The 23,481-nt window shown below is 40.3% G+C and overlaps 1 protein-coding gene across 10 annotated transcripts in view; it reads right to left on the bottom strand.

The window, feature by feature from the left end:
- inpp4b (inositol polyphosphate-4-phosphatase type II B) overlaps nt 1-23,481 on the bottom strand; it is a 243,448-nt gene that overhangs the window by 12,241 nt on the left and 207,726 nt on the right. For 5 of the 10 annotated variants that reach the window (XM_037102422.1, XM_037102413.1, XM_037102463.1 and 2 more), the window contains 10 exons: nt 19,704-20,030; nt 18,709-18,850; nt 12,669-12,841; nt 11,798-11,921; nt 11,132-11,258; nt 9,704-9,844; nt 9,142-9,239; nt 8,680-8,792; nt 6,943-7,097; nt 2,339-2,513 (listed from right to left, as the gene is read on the bottom strand). In XM_037102422.1, coding sequence (XP_036958317.1) covers nt 2,339-2,513; nt 6,943-7,097; nt 8,680-8,792; nt 9,142-9,239; nt 9,704-9,844; nt 11,132-11,258; nt 11,798-11,921; nt 12,669-12,841; nt 18,709-18,850; nt 19,704-20,030 — 1,575 coding nt within the window. Of the gene's footprint in view, nt 1-2,322; nt 2,514-6,942; nt 7,098-8,679; nt 8,793-9,141; nt 9,240-9,703; nt 9,845-11,131; nt 11,259-11,797; nt 11,922-12,668; nt 12,842-18,708; nt 18,851-19,703; nt 20,031-23,481 lie in introns of those variants that run through there. The other 5 variants (XR_005075785.1, XM_037102442.1, XM_037102456.1 and 2 more) reach the window with 2 other exon arrangements.

The raw sequence follows: 23,481 nt of genomic DNA, 5'->3' as shown, positions 1-23,481 counted from the left end.
GACCACTCTCTTGCACGATGTATGAATCTAGGTGATAGGGTTAATTAGCGATGCCTTTCGGCGTAATCTCTATTTAAAAGACTAATCACTTAATTCCACATCTTCGTGCTTATTCAGCTGCTTCTTTACACAACCATCCAGCATTTGCACTGCAAATTACCTTCCCAAGTAAAGTCTTAATGTGATTATTTGGTTTTCAACACTGTGTGATATCAGCTGCAAACTGACTGACTTTTTCTAAGCACACTCTTGACATTGACTTTCAACACATTCCAGTTCAGATTGTGTGAGAAAGAGCATCACACAATTTAGGCGACATTTAAAAGTTCTCCTTTTGATTTGAAATTATAAAACCTTCTTATTCTAGCTACATGGCTATCCAAGACCTAGCTTATATACTTAGGTTTGACACTGTATTAACTTGTGTCTGCTACTGCTTCAGTCACACATTAAAAGACTATGTTACTGTTTGCAAGCATATACTGTGGGGCAAGAGTCACAGGCTTAGATGTGTTGTGTTGCTCTCCAGGATCGTAAGCTTCAAGTATGTGTTATGGTGTAAAACACCTCAGACATGAATCAGCTCATCTGTGACTCACTCTTCACAATTAATTAACATGTCATCTCTCACAAATGTGGTTTCTGCCGAAGGTCTGTACTGGTTTTGTTGGATTGCGACACTGTGTTAAGGCATTAGAACAAACTGAAGCTGGGATGGGCTCCAGCAGCAACACCCCGCGACCCCATGGAAAGGGATAAGCGGTTACGGAAAATGACATGACATGACATTAGGACAAACTGTGAGAGGGCACCAGTGTAAAGCAGAGAGACTGTGAGGTAGTTTTCCAATGCTTTAGCCCCTAAAACAGTTTGGGTGGAGGAGTTGGGAGTCTCACACGCGTTTCTTCTGAACCATGTGTGACTTGCACATGCACTGACAGCAAAGCAATCTGCTTGAGTTTAAGGGCAGGACTGTCAATATGAAACTGCAGGTAATACTAAGTGCTATATCACTTAGAGACAGAGAGGGCACTCCAGGCACTGCAGCTTAAGGAAACACATGCAAATATCCAAAACGCAGGTAAATTTAGGACGACAAAGAGAAACACTGAACTTTGTACACAGACGCATGGATTTCCAAAACACGCAATTTGTTTAAGTTGACCCCTTTTCAATGATCAAGTCAAGTCAAGCTTAACTTATGATATATTTTGTATTTGGAGTGAAGTCCTTTATGTTCCCTTATGTTTTCAGATGGGTAAATATGTTTCTCAATTTGCTCAAAAAGTATAATTTACGTTACTACTGTGTTAGTACTACGTTATCAAAGTGGAGAAGTCTCTCTGAAAATAATGCATACATGTGCCAAGAGCTACATGGAGAGTCACAGAACACATAAACATTCATGTGACTGAGCAGTTGAGAGTTAGAGACGGAGAAAAGGCGAAAGACGACAGAATAGATTGTTTGCTTCTGAAACAGCAGTGTCAGTATGTTGCAAAGACCAGAAACAACCAGAGGCGTGATTTGAATGTCAGCTGCACTGTAGCAAATGGTGAAAAGGCTTATGTTTAACTCATCCATTTACAAACAGTGCCACATGCATCACCCAGATGTGAAAATGTGCTCTGCTCTGTGTGTGTTAATGTGCCACTGTTTAACCCCTCGGAGCAAAGTAATCATCAAAATAAATTAGCCTCTGTTCGTCAACTCAAAATAGTTTCATGTGATGTTACTCATCAAAGATAAAACAAATAACAAATCTCATAAACAGAACGAAAGCACCAATGAATCGATGTTACTAACAAGTGCTGTTTGTGTGTGAGAATGTATTCCTTGTTGTTGCCATGGCACTGGCTCACATGCTCTTTTATTACAGTTAACAAAGGCACTGTAGTTTTTTTAAACCAATCCCACGCAGCCTTCACCATCCCACTGCCATAAATACTCACCAGTGCACCAACTAGGCATTAATCTACAGCTGGGTTTGAGGCTGGGCGACACAGACACAGAGAATACTTTAATGTCAAACTTTTCTTTAGTCTTAGGAAAGTTTACTCATGTCCCAGGATGGAAGACTAATTTAGAGTTAGTAAAATCAGGACAGAGTAAACATTTAATTACCAGTTATTTAATCTAATACAATCTGACTGGAATCAATTTTCCCCAATCCTTTCACCATGGCTCTGGGATTTACATCTTGGACGTCAATATTAAACCACTTGCGCTAATTAACCTTATACGTGAAAGCCAATCAAATCACACCACCGCCACTCAATAAAGAATAACCAGCACAACACAGAAGAAAGGAGTGAGTAGAAATGGTGTTATCAGCAATTTATTGATATTTTGCAAGCAGAAAAACAAGACTTAAAATGAGCCACACAACCAGTAAGTGGGAGCTAACGAGCAGCAGGGCAATGGGGTAAAAGTGTCGTGACGCTGGTTTGTTCTCTGTCACGGCGCCAGCCTCAGGGTCCTCCCACTGCCCAATGTCTCCCTGGGTCAGCTGACTGCAGGGGCGCCCATCAGAGTGAAACAGAACGAACAAGACATAGATCAAAACGCTGCGGTGTTAAAACAGCCCGGATGCAGTCCAAGTGCGACTTCTGGCACAGACTGACCACTCGAGAGCCAGTGCAGGCTGCACCAGAGAGCCCACTGAGGTACATCGCCATTAGTAGCTTTTTCCAGAGACAAGCACGGAGAAAAAAATGAGAACGGAACGGGCTCACGAGAAGCTGAGATGGCAGAGGATGGAGAGAAGAGGCATGCAGTTTCATGCATTAAAAAAGCGAGGAGGTTTGGTGCAGTATGTGTTTTCATTACATCTGATCCAGCTGATAATGCGCTCACTTCAAGTCTGGTGCAGAAGTCTCATCTTAGTGGGTTAACAGGTTTTTGTCAAACTTGACACTTTGCTCTACCGTATTGATTTCCCTTTGGATGAAATTTCACTATGTTCACACTGTATTTGACTGAGCTGACTCACTGTTCAGAGTACTGGAAAGGATGGACAAGCACATGCCTGAGGGTTTTAGTTGAGTCATAGAGACGGCATGTATGAAATACCTAATGGCTCATCTGAAAAGAAGAACAGACTCAATTATTGGTGCTTGATCTGTGTTTGTTTGTCTTTGTGATATTCAAACTTCCAATCACGTACAATCAAGCACAGCTGTACATGCAGCTGTAACTGGTTCATAAAGACTCATTTACAGCTGGGAAAACGAACAAAGCCGCTGTCTAAAAAAACAGGTGAACTGGTCTTGAACCTGTCTTATTCATGTCATCAAAGCCTCCCGCATTTCTGATTCAAGACACCTTCTGTCAAATAAATTAATGGACGAATATGAGGGACAGGTACTCAGCGTCTTCTCATGACAACAAGCACAGTTACCTTAAATGCTCAGTGAAGTCGCCGTTCATATTAAAGAAAAAATATGAAACCTTCCAACTGTTGCAAACTAAAGCTAATTAGCAACTTTTTTAAACATCACTGACATTGTTAAACATCACCGACACCATCTTTAATCATGATAAATGTGCTGCTATTAGTTAGGTTTTTAAAAATATACTTGACCACACAGAAACATTTCTTTTTAACAATTTAAAAACATTAAACTCCAAAACAAGTGCCTACCTATATATTAAATCCAAACCAGTTTCAGAGCAGCTAATATTTTAGTAAGACAAATATAGTGCCAGACAGCCAAATGATGAAAATGTTGAAGAACGACAAAATCAACCAGCTAAAATATTTGCGTATAATACTTTATTTCTAATGACATGAGTACCTCTATCAAAACAAAACAAAATGTGTTTTCAAGTTGTTGTCTTCATTGTTAAACAACCATCACTTCTAATGAAAATGTACATTATGTGACACATTCAGTTTAGTCGCATTTGCCGATTTCCTTCATCGCTCTGTGACATCATCTGATGTTTTCCTGGAAGTTATACTGTTGCAACCGTCGGCTAAATGAAATGTGCCGTTACTTGATTTCTCTGGGTCTCAACCTTGTTGGAAACATTTGGGAATGTACACAAGCTCAAAATGTAAAAAACAAAGGCGTAGTCATTTTTCAGCCTTTTAAAGTGAAAATGCTACATACTATACATGTAAGATGAAGTGTAGCCAACTCTATCTGTCTCACCTCACTTGAGTTCAGCTGTAAACTGATGTTAAATTCTTCTTCTCCTTAAAGAATAATCTTTTTACTGAGTATCAAGGTTTAATTAGGTCCACAGTCGTAGTTAATTTTGAATGAAATATACCTGTTTACTTTATTTAACGTGATTATAAAATTGTTGCCATTGCTCGATGGTGAGCTGGTGTTAGAGGGGATTGAAAACTCAAGACAGTTGAAGAGGCTCACTTCATTGTGCCTGGAGGACATCGTTGCAGATTAATGGACGGTACAAAGATGCAGCTTTCTTCTCACTGTAGGTACTGTATTCTAACTACTGTTTGTAAGAAGCTCCTGCAGTAAGACAGTGAATTACTCTGGCACTTCTGCTCCAACCCCGCCCTGCGGGAGCTGAATCATATATGTCCACATTTCTCAGACATCAGGAAGTGATAATGATAGTCTGCCACACTTAAATTCAGAGGAACGTTTTAGTATGATGTTTACACACATGCTGAGAGCTACTTAAATGCTTTGCCAGCTGTAATTGTCCTGCCAGCTGATGTAATCATAGGGATAAATAGTTGTTAATGTGACAGTTCTGGATACGAAAAACATCCAGTCTATTAAAAAGCACCACTTTCTGACACAAAAACTGATTGGGGAGCTTTGTTATTAAAGTTAGATTACTGAGAAAAGAAGACATGACAAGCCTGTTATTAAAGTGCATAGTCATTGCATGAGTGCATGAGATCATTTTGTAAAAGTTGATATGAAAACACTGGTTTTTTTTTTAGAGTTTTTGTAGTACACCGTTATTTATGCATGTTCCTCAGGTTTTAGTTGCTTACTGTGTTTCACTTTGTACCTTTGATTATATTCAACAGTGTGCTCTTTTTGAAAATAGCCACAAAGATGGAAAAGACTGGATACGTATCCACCATCTCTTTACTGAAAGTGGTGTTTTTCTTGGCAACAGCACACTAATCCTCTTTCTTGGCTCTTGGGTACAGCTTATCATTATGAAGACTTAGATTAGCAACTGGATTGAGTCAACACTTTTATTATTGCTTAGCCCACTTAGCTAACGGTTCCGAAGTGCCGTCAGTGTGTCAAGTAATATGACTTTGTTACTTGCGATAGCTCCACCGAGCGACAGTATCATCCATAACTCTTTTCCTGGTAAACTCCTCACTGACCTTCCAAGGAAACACCAGGATACAGTCCACAGAGTCCTAACCACATGGCTTTGTGTGTCTACAGTGAATGTACATCAGAACGGTTTGTGTGTTTTAGTTGTCAATGTTTGTGAAAGGTAAAATGTCCATCACGCCTGTTGGATTTATTAGTTGTGCTGATTTGTTGCCTTACTTTATAAAACTGTCTATTTTGTAACTTAAAAGTATGACTAAATTTACTAAATTACCAAGTCTAGCGTATACACTGTATTTGACCATGATTAGTTGTAGAATATATTGAGTGACTGAGTCGTGGCCATTCATCTAACGCAGCTGCCATCAGCTGGCCTCTACAGGTCATTACCACAGGCACTTCAGATATGCACTTCTTGAAAATCGAACTTATCAGATCTAGACAGATGCAGATGTAGATGTTTACCCTGCCGGCAAACACAAACACAAACACTAAAGGCAGCAGCATCCCTGCAGCACTGATAGGAACATGCGTGGCTGTCTCTGAGTGTGTGAGGGAAGGTGGTGATGGAGGAGGGAACACATGATGATGTTTATACTGGCACGTCTAACAGGGATAAAGTGCAGACACAGTGAACATAATGTGTGTGATGAATGGGGGCTTTTGCTCACATGACGTGCTGTGGGCGTAAGTTATTACTCTTGCCAGACATTTTTAATAACACTGGTGATCATTCTTATCATTATCTTATTGATTAAAGGGTGATTTCACTCATTTCTCTCTCAGTGTCCTCCAGTTGTATCTAGACATGTGGATTGTTTCGGTTTCAAGAGCTCAGCTCAGAGATCTCCCTCCTGAAGACTCGCTGAGAGTCAAATACACTGACAACGAATGGTGTCTCTTTGTATGGCTTGTTACTCTGGAAAATCCATAGATTTTATTGTCAATCGCTTTAATAGTAACAAGTTATTTTTCTCATCAAGTAGTTCCATTTTAAAAGGTTCAGACTGAGGTCTGTGGATTATCCAGATTAACTAGGCCTTTTGCCACTGGAAAGGCTTACATTTCTAAATCTATTTAATTGTTTTGAGCACCCATTGTATTTGGGGTGGTGGCAGAATGAGACAGATCTTGAGCAATTAAAACCAAAACAATCTGCAGGGCCACATACTACTTAATCAATGTTGAATAAAAATAGCCAGGTTTCCATCCAAATGTATAACAAAATGTTCACCGAATTTAAAGAAAATTGCACAAAGAAAACACGATCGAATGCTTGTTTCCATCCATTGCAGATGTGTGATTATCTTCAGAGTTGCTTGATTGAGATACGTGGGAAACAAGGTGAATGCCTTGAAAGAGAGATATGAAAATTGTCTTTTCTGTTTCATGTACCAGTGTGTCGCAGGTTACATAAGATCTGTGTGGAGCGATGAGCGAACATCTGATCGATCATGTGAATTAAATGTTCACTACTCTTTCTTTTAAAAAAAGGCAAAAAACATTTGTTCATAACAGTATGTTGATGGAAACAAGGCTAATATCTTAATGTTGTCTGGACGACTTACTTCTTAAATGATAATTGTTTAGTATTGGTTGGAATAATAACTTTCACCCATAAGTTTAATAAGTTTTATGTAGTGTTTTATTACAGTCTTACCTCCGCATACAGTCCAGAGCACGGATGAAGAAATCCTTGCTGAGCTGGTGTTCATCGCGTAGGAGGGCACACTGCTCTAATGTGACAGACATGGATGTCCGGTCTTTGGCACTTTTACAGCTGGTAAACCTGATGCCATTTAACCTGCGGCAGATCTGGAAGAATGTGAACAAATGCAGTGTTTCCATGCATCATTAACACAACCTGATCCCTTTTTTGACAGTGAAAGTGACTTTGTGTATTTTGATCTGACAAGGACTTAAAGGGTAATTCTGGTATTTTTATACAAGGGCCCTATTTTATTTATTTATTTTTTACGTATTTTGGAGTGGGGCGGCTGAAGCTCAGTGGGTAGAGCAGGTTGACTAGTGATCGGAAGGTCGCTGGTTCAAATCCCGGCTCCATGTCGAAGCTGAGCATCATGCCGAAGTGTCCTTGAGCGAGCTACTGAACCCCACATTGCTCATCAGTGAGGGCCCTGCGATGAGCTGGCGACTTGTCCATTGAGTACCCTGCCCTTGCCCTGAGACAAGGCTGGGATTGGCTCCAGCAGCAACACCCCGCAACCCCATCAAAAGGGACAAGCGGTTATGGACAATGTCGTGACATGACATGACATGACATGACATATTTTGGGGTCAAAATGATTAAAAGGTACAAAAAGATTTGTCATTGATTCAGCTTTGACTCAACCCTTAGAACACCAGTCACACAATAACACAAACAAACTAACTGATGAAGGCAGCAGTAAACCAGAAACTCCTTTTTTCTGCAAGGTAGAATTATTTTTTTTGTCAGTGGAGTTTGGTGGATTTGGATCTTACGCTTTCACAACAGGGTCTGTCTCTGTAGGGATCCTTTCCATAATGTTGTCAGGGGCAAAAACTAAAAAGCACTTTTAGTGGACGTCCTTAAACGGGCACAGTTGCACCGGAGAATTACTTTGTTGTCATTGCAGCCCATTCTGCGGCCGCCGTCTGATGCAATCTACAGCACCGATTACAAAATACAATATTTATATAAATCACTTAGACACCAAATGTGTAAAAGTAGGACCCATGTTTAAAAATACCATAATTACCCTTTAAAATTACACATCTTATTACAGGAAGAGAAAAAAAAACTTTTACATACATGGATACCAATTATACATGTTTTCTGATGTGCAAGTTTGACCAATTTATTTATTTTTTTTCTTTAACTCAACAACTATTGGATTGCCAAAAATCTTTGCAGAGACATTCATGATCCCTGGAAAATTAATTACAATAACTTTGGTCATCAGCTCAAAACGTTTTATCTGTTCAGTACCTACACCAAATACTTGCAAAAGTAATGACATTCCCATAAGCCTCTGCTAGACTTTGTGTTTAGTGCTTATGAGCAAATGTGAGCATGGTAACTTGACAGAGCCACACCATGAGCACGTCTGTAGACTCACCTTGCTTTAACAGATTCTTGCAGTGGATTCTGTCACAAGCACTGTGAGAACATGTATACTAGTTCACGGACAGATGCTGAAATTTAGCTAAGCTGACAGTATTTCCGTGTTTACACAGGATGATATTCCAGAGTCAATCCATCATCATGCTCAGGAAGTTATGGTGTGTTTGGCTCGTCACAGTCATTAAAGCGCATCAAATATCAACATGCCACAAATGTAATACTAGACTGCAGGAGAAAGTTCATTTATTCGTTGACAAGAACAGATTTACATGTTACAACACTGCTGCTCACCGTTCCAGCAATCCATAGTATCTCCACATTCTTCTTCTTCTTTGTAACTACATTCTGGCCCAGGGTTTCAAGTAATTCCTTTATGTCAGTCTGTGTCTGAAAACATGGTAGACCTGTTAATAGGGACCACAAAACACATTGCCAGTAAGTGGTTCTGTTTCCTGTTTTGTTCTGATACAGATAAAAGCTTATGACATCAGGCTGCTACTCAAAGCGTCGTTCAGATGCTGTTAGATTAATGTGCGCAAGCAGACAAAACAACTCACATCTCGCACTGTCTTGATGTGGTAAACTTCATAAGATATCAGTGCATACAAAAACAAATGAACAATCACGTACAAATCCTGCTTTCTACACGTCTTCGTGACTGCGCATGTGAGCTGCTTTTCTGCGACAGGAAAGACTTGCAAAGATAAAGACTATTTGCTGTTGGTAAAATAAATGAAGATATTGTGCACTTACATTCTAGTGGCACCTTTTCACTTAATGATTTGTAATAGGCCTCTAACATCTCAAAGTTCCTCTGGTTTATTCTTTCTTGTAGAGAGATATCTCCAAACCTGAGAGGAACACACAGAGAATGAAGGCAGTTATGGTGCCGCATCAACGACACGCAGGAGTCTATCATTGCAACGAGGAGCTGTGAATGCTGCATTTGGTTAAAAGCAATGTGATAAAACTGAAAATAGCTCCTTCAGGAGGATTTTTTTATTGCTTTAAGAGAAAACCTGAAACATTTTCAACCAATTAACACTGATTAAATGCAATGTAGTTACAAAATAAGTTGAATGCCAGTGGAGTTCTGAACACGCACTGTACAGAACGATTATTTTGATCAATTTTCTAGATATAGATGCATATTATAAGAATTTTGGAATTCAGAATATGCCATGCATGAATCAAGAGCTCTATGTGATCTTGATTACTTTGAGACCACACAGGTCTTGGTTAACAATCTCACAGAAAAAGACTGCTTGTCCTTAAGCGCAACAGATGATGAAGTACTTCAGAGTGGCTACAGTACCTCTCAGCTATAGTTTGCTGCTCATTGATGCCAACGTTAAACAGCACCGGGAATACTCGTAGAGGTTTGCCCCCCCTGATCTCCTCTGGCAAGGTCTGAAAAACCAGTCGTGGTAATGGCACTTCAACAGTGAAGTGGTCTCTGAATGCGGGGAGAGAGAAAGAGAAATGAAAGGTAAAAGAGAAAAGATGATTTAACTGGTATTCGATACGTTTTGCAATGCTGCGGAATTTGATATATTTGGGTGATGATACAGTTCGGCACTTAAGACAGGCCTGAGCAAGCTGTAAGAAGATAGAAAGATGTGTGTATATGTACATAAGGAAGAGAGATCATAAGTGTGCAATACAGATTGCCACGGAGGGGGAAGGGTGGATCAAGACGAGTGTATCATCTTATCACATTTGGCATAATGCGCACCTGACCAAGCTCAAATAAAGTCTTGACCTTGTTGTGGCAAACGTCCTAGAAGTGAATTCCTGATTTATGATTGCAGGGAGGGGGAGGGTGTAAGTGATCATGACGCAGACTCTACAAACTGCTGTGGTATGAGACTTCCTGAACAAATGATTTTAAACACGTGGATTAAAGTTCACCAACACTTAGAAGTCAGAGCTACTTCCTTGTGACTGTCAGCACAGTACAGCTGGGCAGCGCAGTGCACCATCACACTCATTTGTCAGTTTTGCAGCTCCCTTGGGACTTTGTTTGGCCCAAACATTGCACACCATAACAGCCCTCAGTACCAGACTTTGCTTTAATTTCAGTGTCTGCAGAAACACACCCACTGTTGTTAGGAAATACCACCCAAGAGACCAATAAATCACCTGTGCCTGTAATAATTACAGTCAGAGGCTCTATAGGAAGACTATATGCGAATCCATGCAATCCAAAGCTCAGGTTTATTGCAGTTCATTACAAATCCAGTGGTAGGTGATATTGTATAGCCCAGAGCCCTCAAGGCTCTGCTAACAAAAACAATAACTGTTTTCGACATGGAAAATAGATCAATAATCACAGTGTGGACAATCAGCACTGGATTTATCATGACAGATTTATATTACAAAGTCTCTTAAAAGACACTGAATGATAAAAACTTGTATATGACATATTTGATGCTGTATATGACATTGCTAATAAGCAGGTCGGGTGGTAATGCTTTTCCTGACATAGTTAATGTAATAATGTCACCCAAATCTGTTTAGTAATGTGCTGATGTTATTTTCTTTACTGATAAAAGTGATACATCGCTGTAGCGCATTACTGATGCAATATCTTACAACCTTTAATGGCAATTTTTTTTGTGTGTGTTCATAGGTTGGAGTATTCATGTGCTTTGTCTTTAGGATATAGCAATTATCACGCAGACTAACTGAACATGTGTAAGCAAAAAAAAAAACAGACAGGGAAGGAGATAATGTCTTTTACCTTCGGCCACACACTAAAGGCTGGAGGTCACTGAGGTCATCTGTCTTGGCCTCTGTGATCTGGAACACGACTCTCTGAAGGTCTGAGATTCCAACCTCCATGTCCTCCAGCATCCCAATCTCTTCACCTTAAACAGTTTGATTCAACCAGATTAGCAGAGATTTGGTTCTTGCTCATCACACATCGACATAGCTACTCAAAACATGGTGAGCGTGGTTAAGAAGATTTGAACATGTCAGAGTGACCCTCTGACATTTCACAATTTGAGTCAACTCGTGTTCTGGATGATGAATGATCTTGAACTTTAGCAGACCAGCATGATGAGGGCTGTGATTATGTGTTACGGGTTACTAGTAAAGGTGTGCTCGTATTTTTCAAGGGCCTTCCCCTTAATTTAGTTTCAAGTCAGCCTACTCCCGGAACATGTTGTATAAAACCTAATAAGTGCTGTAATAAAGTTGTTATGCAATTGCAGTGACTCTTCACCTTGCTGCTACTGTGATTTATTACAGCCTCAAAATCATTCATCACATTAGCCAGGCTCACCTAAACCAAAGCACTATATTAGTCTTTTTTCCTTCCTTGAAAACACATAAAGCTGACAGCTGTGCCTGCTAGAGGTTTTGAGGTTGCCAGCTGTGATTTTATTCTTACACATTTACTCACTGTAGGTGCTGAGCAGGCTCTCAAACTGGGCCACCAGGCCAACCAGGTGGAGCTGCCTCAGGAAGCCTTTGTCTTGCATTCCTGCATATAGCCTCATGACAAACCCACAGGCTAAGGCTGCCAGCTGTTAAACAAACAAACAAACACACACACACACACACACACACACACACACACACACACACACACACACACACACACACACACACACACACACACACACACACACACACACACACGAACCACATCTCCTGTAAATTGTCATTGGCAAAAACAGCTAAGCAGCCACAAACTATATGCATGTAAATCATTCTGTGACGTTTGAGTTGTAATTCTCCACTCATGAGGAATGTTGTCAAAGCTTTGGTAGCTGTTTGTTTTGAGTTTAGTGAAGTAATCAGTGTAGTATTTGCTACCTATTCTCTGGCTCACACACATCAGATAATAATCTAGACACAATCTGGTGAATCTACAGTCCTACCAAAGAAAAATACTTCAAAAGGTCTTATGAGTTCAATTGTAAATGAATATCTACTGATGTGTGGGAAAAAGTCTAAATGCCATTGGAGTTTGTACATCACTGATTGCTTTGCACTTTGAGCCACAAAGAACACACTATTGAGATAACACAGTGCTTTACAGCTCAGCTGGCTACACTTTAAAACAAGTGGTTCAAGTGATTCATACTTACAAAGAGAAACCTGTGATTGGATTGTGAAGATAGATGCATTTACATTCTAACATTTTTGTACTCTCAATACAAGAACAAAGGACAACAACTTCAACCTCAGCTTAACTCTGACAAGTAGACTTCTACAGCAAGACAAGAGGATTTCTAAAAAGTGTTTAGAAACTCAGTGTGGCCACCTACTGCCTGACTGAAGACCACGTCTCGCCTTTGCTGGAGGAAGAAGCCCTGTGGTATGCTGCAGGCTGCCTCCTGCAGGAGCACAAAGGTCATGGCTCTCTTGGCCTTCTCCACCACCTCCATCACACACTCCTTTAACCTGGTCACTGGCGGACGCAGCTGCTCTCTCCAGTCGCCTGCAGAGGAAGATTGGAGTGGGGTCAAAGAGGAGTGGAGGTGTTGAGACAGATGGAATGATAGATATGATGTGCTTGCAGATTAAAAAAAAACAACTTCCTTTACGCTTGTGTTCTCAGCCAAAAGAAATACAGTGTTTATCCGGGTGCCGAAAACCGGTTCAGCCATTCATGCTCTCTTGAAAATGAAGAGGGTTTACAGGAAAGAACATTTGAAAACAGAACCGAAAACAAACTGCATGGAGAGCATGGGTCATCAAGTTTTATTGTCGGGATGTGGCCACATTTTTTCTTTCATTGTTTGGCACACCAATAATTGGCAAATGTTTGGTCAGTGCATGATATCACTTTTACACCTTTGATGCAGTAAATGCACTTTTTTTTTTTACTTTGAGTGCTGCTGTTGTCTCAAGGGCAACACCTTGGACCTATTAAGATATATTTCATTTCAGTCGTGCAGCAGTGCAAAGTGGGAACAACTGAGGGAACTAGAAATATAGATCAGAGGGTGCGGCCATAATTATAAATAACAACAACAAATTCAATCCAAACAAATCACATCAGTGGTCTCATAGCTTTGAAAGGGTTGTACTTATCGGTGAAGTATGATAGTAATATCTCTCCTACAGGAAATCATATTATTGTCTTCGTGGCACAATGTTAACACAAAGCACCACAAATCTGCAGCCAAAGGCAGACGGTGTGGATTTGTCAACAGTCACTTACTAACATTACAAAACAAATAAATAATAAAAAAAAATGAGTTTGTTGAAGCCACAGTTTACATGATCGCAATAATCTAGCATTGTTTCTGTCAGAATTCTACACATTAGGTCCTAAATTGATAACATCGTATCATAAGTGATGTGACACATAAGCATTTGCAGCATAATGATTATCAAGAATAAAACATCAACATTATGCTTGTCTTGGAAGGGAGACAATGATTTACATAATCAATGAGCTGAAAAAAACCCACATAATATATCATTATAACTGACTGATCTGATGTGTATACAGGTGTGCGTGGTTGTTTTGTAGTGGCCTGATGTTGTTCGCATGTAATTAAATGAAGGCAAACACTGTGAACGGCCGTGTGTAACAGTGCTGCACTGTGTAATAGCATCGCACTCTGTCTCGACATTTGTCACATCGGCGGGCTGCAGATTTATCAACTCATCTGTCCTGCTGCCTTCAGATGGCTGCAGGGATTTAATGAACTGAAGGAGAAGATTTTCATTCCGTATCACACAGCTGTGAACATCAGATAGCATAAGAATCATCCAAATGCAGATTTTTTTTTTAATGGAGTTGCGGCTTAAACCACATCTAATGTTACATTTTTTAAAGCCGATTAAACCCATTTGCTGGATGGTGATTGTTGAATGAAGATAGTTTGTTAACATTGTCAGCATTATTTTGATATTGTGGGCCATTTGTGCAAAAGGTTTGGTTTAGTGAGAAGTCGATGCATTGACTGTGGCAAGACTTCTGCTCAGAAACAGACGTGGTTCTGACATGTTGTATGCAAAACAAAAAGTTGACCAACATACCCACAACTCGCCTTGTTTCACGCTGTCTAATTTGAATGAACCTCCCACCTGTGCACTGTGTGCTCATCAAAATACCACACAGTAAGACAAAGAAAATTTCAAGGTCAGGAAAATACCGAACTGAGTGCACCAAAAAAGAAAGAAAAAAAGAAACAAATGGGAACCTGGCCTGCACAGTATTGTTAAAAAAAAAAGAAAAAGGAAGAAAGAAAGACAAAACATCACATCACAATTACCTTCACAGATTTGGAAATAAGATTCATGATTAGTGGGAAAGATCATTTTTGCATCGACATTTTAATTTTCACTACCAAATATCAAAACCAGGACGATGTGACATTTGTTGGGGTCATGAATGTGTTTTAATGCTGCTTTGTCACACATTTGACTTTTATTCATTCAATTTGCAGCCCTATTAGGAACCCGTCCTGCCCAAATGCCCAATAAATACCTCCCACTTAACTGTAGGTCATTAAAAACCCCACTTCTAACACTTATCTACTTCCTTGCTGTTGTATAATTCCTTGTGAAACAGGAACATAACAGAGTGAGATTACTCAGAAGTGAAAGTTGATGACTGTGCTCCATTTGGCAGTGGCATTGCACCATTTGTAAGGTTTTGGCAAGCTATGACAAATACTAGCAATTTAGACAACCTTTAACACATTTAATTTAACCCGCTATTCCAACTTCTGTAATCTCTTGTTAACTAAAAATCACTCACTCAGTAGAAACACTTGGTACTGATGTGTTATTACCAGCTCTGGTTGACGAGCAGCTATCTGGTTTTTTTTTTCTGGTGGATCGGCATCATATCAAGCTGTAATCGTATTTGTTAACTGTCCCATTTGACTCAAATAAATCAGGGCCTAACAATAAGTACTGCCCAGAAGCAAGAAAACAGTCATGTTGTTGTTGTTCAAACACTCGCAGTGAAACAGCAGCAGGTAAAAACATTTCCGTTATACTAAAAAAATTGGATCAGTTGAGTGGCATTTAAGAGGATGTGGGCAAAAGTCCAACTATGTACTTCTCAGTTGGAGAGTAAGGCAGTTAGGATTAAACAAGTCAATTAACTTCTGCCTTTGTTGTTGTTTGATAACCACTAATACACAATTTGTTCAGGGTTAAGTAAAACTTGACTTCAGGCAAGGAGATTTCTTGACTTGGCAAGTGAGAAAAAAAAAATCTAAATTCATGTTGAAGCCTGGAAATGGATTTATCTTGTAATTAAATCAAGGTGGTTGAGTTAGTTTGGTTAATTAGTTGAGCTTTCCATTTATGCCCTAAGAGGATACATCAGCTCCTGGTTAGGAATCTCTGATATACACTGTGCACTGTACATTAGATTAATTGTCCATTGATTTTATATCATACATCAAAGCTTTATCAACTTTTGCAGCTGTGTTTAGCTGCTTTGTTGCCCTTGTGTATTCCATTGTGAGACAATAAAGGTGTATGGCCACAGCACATTCAGAGATCAAGCAGATTCAGTATGTGCACTGGCTTCTTTGAGCATACTTTGTTTCATCACTCTGCATAATCAAAACCTGCCTAGAAACAGCCTGTAGGAATAAGAACACAGCTGTATCCTGATTTCATGGTGCCTTATGCTTTTCCTCCATCCAAAACCAGTGTTTCTGATGAGCTCCTCGCTAGCCAGCAGGGGGCAGTGTTGATTAGGTAAAGTCCAAAAATGAGTTTTTCACCATGTATTCTGTTCAGCCTCAACGCGCTGAAAAGTTCTTGAGGAGAAAAGTAAGGATATGCACGCTCAAACACACAAGCACAGTTGGGTACGACCAAGAATGTATAGCACATCAGCATTGCCCTTGCCTTGTCAGAGAAATCATGTCTTATCTCGTTCTGCAAATACCGCCTCTGCACAGAGAAGGAGGAAACAGAACTCCAGCTGTCATCTCTTCGCCAGCCCACCTGTCCAAACATCCAAACCCCCACAACGCCTTGTCATCAAAAGCCCGGGCTTCAACGGTCTACGCAAGGAGATAAAGCCTCTCTCATTATTCCATCCGTGTTTGTATTTAGACAAGCAGATGACCACTTGCTCTGAGCCTGTTCAGCGTCTTAATAAAGGTGCTTGGGGGGGACTGAGCTTATCTTTTAGACTCAACACTGAGCGGATGGTCTTGTTCTTACCTGCCAGCTCAGTTGGACAGACAGACACACACACATGCAGACATACTTGCACATGCGGACACATAATGTTACAAATGCAGCAACACTCGGGCACAGACACAGATGCCTGAGTGTGCATTTGACTGTGACTACACACACACACACACACACACACACACACACACACACACACACACACACACACACACACACACACACACACACACCTAAACACACATGCAGAGCCTCTCCCTGTCGCTCGGTCAGAATAATGCTGCTGCTCTGTGTGCCAGTTGGCAGTTGCAGCAGGCTGGGCACTTGTCTGGACACAAGCTTGAGGCAGGATTTCATTGGACGTAAGAGGAAACTGGGCAGCTTGTGGTCAACAGTGAATGGCTCTGCATATCAAATATTGCTTTCATCCACTTCTCTGGCAACAATTTAAGTTTCTCTTTTGCTAATGCTTAAACAGCAGGGAGCCGCTAAGTTGGACCAGAGTCTCGTCTCACTGCTTTCAACTGACGCTACAGAAACACTGATAAACACTGACTGCTCAGTATAATTTCCCTCACAGTGAAATTATATTTGATTTAAATTACTTATATAATTTCTTAGCCACAAAGCCAAAGCTTATTAAGCTAAAATAAGCTGCTGTTTTGTGGAACAGAGAGGGAACTCTCAGATATGTCACAATACTATCGCAATATGTTGCCAGTGATAATGAAGGATAGCTAATTCGGCATTATGCAACACATGGAGTCACTTATACTTGAAGTTTGTGTTGAACTGAGGAGAAACAAGATTCTCTTAAGTGAGAAGAAATGTGTTCGATAAACAGTGATCAATTATAAACTCTTTTTTTGACTTTGATAGATAAATGAGATGAAACAGTTGAAGTCTAAATCCTCACAGGACGAAGCATTTTTACACACAGCAGGTCGTCTGCATATCAAAGACTTTAATTAATAGCTTTAATTACCAAATATGAAGACATTTAATTCCAATTGTGGCACTAATCATGCAGAAAGCTACAACTACAACAATCAAATCTACAATAAGCACTGTGCTGTCCCGCCCGTTGGTGCAGTTGTAGGATGTTTTATTCCAGAGAGATTTTGAGATTACTCTGCAGGTAAGTACAAAGGGTGCAAGGTATATCTAGGACGGATCTTTTCATAGAGTACGAAAAATTAAGTGTATTTGATGATTCCACATAAGCATTAGGCTTTGCCTGATTTCAGACTCAGTTGTTCACTCGACACACTGTGTTTCCATCTTCAGTCTGCCTCCACTCTAACCAGGGGGAACCTGAAAATTTCAAAATTTCGAGGTGGACTTTGATTCATAGCCATGCCAACATACTGGTTCTGCCAGGTTTTCAAGAGCGATGTAAAAACATACTAAATGTTAGCTGGTACTGATAATACATGCTGTGTATGATAAAGCAGCGTCTATCTTGTCCATAGTGGTCACCACTGTTGTCATTACTCATCCTTGGTTCCAGTGCACAGTTCGACAATGACTTGCGAGTGATGTAGACATTGTTATTTTGACACAAATTGACTCAAGTCACTGTTTTGACTTCCACCTTGATTCAACAGGAAATAGGTAGCTTGACTAGAAGACATTTGACTTAACTAGTCTGGCTTGTCAGTTTATTACTCTTTGAAGTGATCAGAAGAGAATGTTTGAATTATTTATATCCATCTTATTTAATCTTAAATAGCAAATTAAATTCACTATAATACTTCTGAACAGGTTGGATAAATTGGTCAATAGTATCATTGATGGACAGGTACTAGTACCTTGTCTTTTCTCTTTATAAAGACCAGAAACTGCAAGTAAGACTGAAATTCCTAGGGTGAGGAAAAAACAAAAACAATAACAGCACGTTAAAGAGCTGATTTATGGAACTGAAAGTGAAGGGGAGGATGGACGTCCATTATAGTAAAACATAACCTTCATTTTGTTGGGCTATAATCAGGTGTGCAATGTTTTTGTCCAGCGGCTGGACATTGCAGATTTCAACCAGCCAACATCAGACAACAAGTGTAATAATATAACAGGCTTCACTGTAATGGTCAGTTAACTACCAATGTGCCAAATCACATCCATTTACTGCATAAACAAACCCACATTTAACAGAGATGATCGGGCTTCACAAAAACAGTCATTTACCAGGGTTGTGTGAGGTGATAACATCCGCTAGCTGCTGCTGCTCGGGGACAGGCTCCGGCTTGCTGTTGTCTTCCTCCTGGAGTTTATCCACCATGGCAATTACACAGTTGAGACATTTGGCCACGTTGGCCCACACCCTGTCCTAAAGGAGACCAACACACAATCAGCCGTCAGATCAGCCTCTCTCATTGGATCTCGCTCTTTGTCACTGTGTTTCAGACAGTGAAACAAAGGGAAACCAAAATGTCTAATAAAAACCGAAAGAGAAGCAGCCCAAGCCATAAAAATAACTCCCTTGTGTCCAGAAAATAGAACAAAAAGGTGTTTCCCTTCACAGTCTGAACCGGCTTTAAGTCCAAAAGGTCAAAAGGAAATTGCTTTCTGGATATTCTGAGATTACTTTCAAAGCATTTGGATTGTTTCCAGCTTTGCTTTTCTTATCCTGAATTCTAACTGTTAGCCGACGAATAGGTGCTTTCACTTTTTTGTGTCTGTCCAAAACTGACAATCCAATCGTGTGTGTACAGTAAGTGGCGGGGTGTATTTTGGTCTTTGCTGCTTGGCGTGAACATGTTATAATGGTGAGGAATATTTAGAGAGATAATTAGTCACTGGTGTGCAGAAATCATGATAAACTCCTGCTGTCATTGTGGCAAACACACCAACGAACATTCGCACACACTTCAATGGAAAAAACCCATCATGGCTTAGATTCAGTGCAAAGATACAAAATAATCATCTGCAGTCAGTTTGTCATGGTGAAATGTTGGAAGTCCTGAGAAAAGCTGTCATCAGAAGCAAAGAGATTTTTTTTGGTCTGCAGTCTAATTTAGCAAGTAATTATTATCTGGAATACAATAATAATTTATCTCCTTGTGTGTGCTCTATTCTGAGGACCATCAGTAAAAATACCAGTTTGTCATGTTGAACTAAAAATAGATAAATTGAGAGATTTGAAAGTCTTATTAATGACTTAGAAAAGCTGTACTACTTACCCATTCCTCCTCGTCGTACTCTTTATGGTGCGGAATAGAGTCTTGGTGCTTCGGCCCACCATCTCCTCTGGTTGTGGTCTGTGACCCGTCCACATTGTTACACACGGCTGTGGTCTCAGTGACCGACGTGGCTGGACTGTGGCCTGGAAGTCCCTGGACTGGGCTCTGATTTTGGTCGCTGCCCTGATGGATGTGACCTTGATGCTGACCTCCCTGCACTGGGGTCTGCTTCTGGTTCTTGGAAACGTACCCGGGCCGCGCTGCGTGTAGTGCTAGCAGTGCACTCTTGACCAATTCATCCTTAAGTGTGTGAACAAATTGTTCTGTCTGTAGCAAAGAGTGAATGGGAAAAAAGAGAGACACCGAGAGTTATTGTGGGATGGCAAAACAAATGAAAATGTAAGCGGCGAAAAAGTAAAAGAGACACAGTAAGTGAGAGGGATAGAGAGAGATTGTCACATTGGCGGAGTGAGTGGGTAGAAGAAAATACCGGTGGTAGTGAGCTTGAGAAGCGGGTAAGTATTTACAGAGGAAGTGAGAAGAAACAGAGAAAATGAACACACTCCTTCACCATAAAGTAGCTGCTCTCCATTACCGCAGCACAGCCGGTGAGCAACAAAAACAGCGACAAACAACAAACAATTCAATTACTCCTCCTCCAGCCTGCTTCTCCGAGGAGTACACCTCTTTTGATCTCAAATTCACCAGCTACTGTAAGTTGATGATGATCCCGGCACCGAGCAGCCTCGCGCTCGCTGCCGCCACCGCGTAAGTAATGATAAGGGCTCTCGAGAGTAATTGAGTTAGCACTGCAATAAGCAATTTTATTACCATGGCAAACAAAACACGAGCCAAGCCCTCCGTGAAAAGAAGCCTGCAAGGTCATTCTATACATGTATTTGTCAAACAAGCACCCGTCTCCCGCTCTACGATGTGGACTGAATAGTGAGCTTGTTGAGGCAGCCACAAGATGAAGAGACGACTTAGTCCGCAAAGAAGCGGATAACTGTGCAGTAGATGTCTTTTACCACAGAGGCTTTGTGTGGAAGTGAGGAGGTGATTCTGGACTGTTCTTGGCTTGTGACACCTGACGCACTGATGACTCTTGACCCACTTCAACAGGCTGCTTGTGTAAATGTTTTATAGATTTTCACTTCTCAACAGAGGCTTTGAGAGGCATAAACTAAAAACTCAAAAACATCATTTGTGTAGCATATTTTTACATGAGCCAGCATCTTGTTATTGTCAACTGACTGGTTCGATTCCCCTGGTCTGCATGTCAAAGTGTCCTTGGGCAAGATACGGAACCCCAAACTGCTCCTGATGCTGGTCGACACATTGCACGGCAGCCTCCACCATCAGTGTATGAATGTATGTATGAATTACTGCAAGTCACTTTGGACAAAAGCATCTGCTAAAGACCCTAAATGTAAATGTAGCACATGACTCACAACCAGAAGGGTTTGTCCATTTCTGCTCAGGTTTCTTGAGCCCAACTGGGACAATCAAGATGAACAAAGAAAGGACATGATGATTCATGGTTGTTTTATTCAGTTCCGTTTATCCAATGATTGTCAGTCTCTGAGCATGTTGTTAATTTTTCTCTAAGCAAAGGGATTCATTGTAATTCTGACATTAGTAAGTTATTGTTCACACTGTGATGCTGTGACGTTCGGTGTTAATTCAGCAGCATTTTCAGTCTGTTATTGTAACACTCCGATCACTACAAAACTACGCCTACACAAGCACTGTTTACATGGATAATAGCTCAATAGCCAACTATCTGCAACATAGTTGTCACATCATGATTGTTTCTGTGGCTCCACGTTGTCTTTTAGTAACCAAGAAGTAATTGGTGTTTCTAGTCGCATATATGTAGATTTTTTTCACTACTCTTTTTTTAAACAGATTTTTTATGTGTATTTATACCATTTATTTTTCAACCTGCTTAAGTCCCCATTAATTCAGTCAAGCTTTATCCAATATTAAACCTAATAAGCCCATATCACTAAATCTAAACAATATTTTCAGCTCACTAGATCTAAGATAGTCCTCTCTTATAGATAGTGGCCACCCAAATACACTTGATTTTTTCCATGTAAGATCCGTGCATTACTATTCTGGGCCAAGATCCAGTCTCCATCCAAGTTTTATGGAAATCCGTTCAGTATTTTTTTGTGTGGGTCATGACCTCCTGTCTTCATATTTAACCAGTGCTTGCTGAAGCTGCTTCACATCCATTAGGAAAGCTCCATCTTTTGTCAAACACTTCTGAGTGATCTCTCCTTATTCAACTGTTGCTCCTAAAACTGACATGCCATGTCTGTTACCTTGACTATCTTTCACATTAACAGTGTATCTATCACAGCGTTTTCTCTTGCAGTATGATGCATTCAAGTCAGTTTCAATTACTAAGAATGCACAACTGTTCCATCCGAGCCCGGTTTAACTTTTCTGCTCTTGCGATGTCCACAGAAATGGTGTATCTGATGAATGTATGAGTAGAAAAAGCAAATTATGACTACATTGAAAACACCATTGAAATTAATTCATATCCATTTTAATTGCCTTGCATGGATCCAAATGAGTTCTGTCAATGTAAGTCAGTGATGTGAGAGCTAAAATCTATGGATAAGACTGTGTGTAATTGCCTGTGAACAAGCATTTCTGCTGGAATACTATTCTGTAATGCACACAAATGAATACAAAGCAAACATCGTTTTAAAAGATAAATATTGTCCAAATGACTAAAAAATGAGCCATACTTCATACAGAAACCAAAACACTTAACAGGAGCGGAGATTTCAAAAATGTAAATTCATATTCAAATTGAACTCTGCTTATCTGACCTCAATGTTAATTTGCAATCTATGAGAACATGTATTATTCATTATCTTTTCTGAGATGAGTGAACAAAGACACACACTGGGTTTAACACAATCTGGAGCATATTTGCACGTAACGACAGAGCCACAGAACTCATGTATTCGACTGAGCCGGTGCTCATACATTAAATTTTGATAAAAAATAAAAAAAACATAAAAAATCAATCGTATTCATAACTAGAATGTTACCAAGTGGCGCACATACCACTGCCGAGACCCAACAGTCCCCATTGTACTCACGTACAGATACCTGCAACCTAAACAAGATGGATTTTTTTCATTGTGTAATCCTGCTGCCAAACCAACCAACTAACAAATGGACAAGGTTGAGAATGACACCAGGGCATGTACCCTCAAAGCATTATTGAAGAACAGCTGTGAATCCAATGTGCTCTGCATCTCAGCCCCAAAGCTGCACTCGAACACAACGACAGCAGCCAACTAGCTTGTACATTCTGCGCCTGCATGAAAAGAAATCAGGATCATGGATTTAGAAACCATTGTTGTGATCATTATGATTAAACAGGCGTTTGCCTAACATTTTTACACAGCTCCTGCTAATTTAGCCACTTCTAATCGAGAATACGTCTAATACTGCAGCCAAGGTGAAAAGTCTCAAGAAGGATTTCCTTTTCTTGTCCCATTACTCTCCTTGTGCACAGGTTTGCTATGCTGAACAGCCAATCAGTGCGATTTCTCACAATGATGGGCTCAGCTGCAGATTCAACCTTCTCAACTGCCCAAAAGCCCTGAAAAGGGGATGACAAGTGTTAACGGTGCAGGGTGCATCGCCCTGCAAAAAGCTGGGGCCACTGATGTTCCTGGCACTGACCGACGGCTGACCATTGCCCTGATGTGTCAGGGCCCTAAGATCAGGACTACAGCTAGGTGCA

Source organism: Acanthopagrus latus, chromosome 1 (assembly GCF_904848185.1).
Source record: "Acanthopagrus latus isolate v.2019 chromosome 1, fAcaLat1.1, whole genome shotgun sequence".
In the NCBI taxonomy this organism is placed as follows: domain Eukaryota; kingdom Metazoa; phylum Chordata; class Actinopteri; order Spariformes; family Sparidae; genus Acanthopagrus; species Acanthopagrus latus.
Note: the sequence above shows the minus strand (reverse complement) of the source record. Positions and strands in the feature narration are given on the sequence as shown.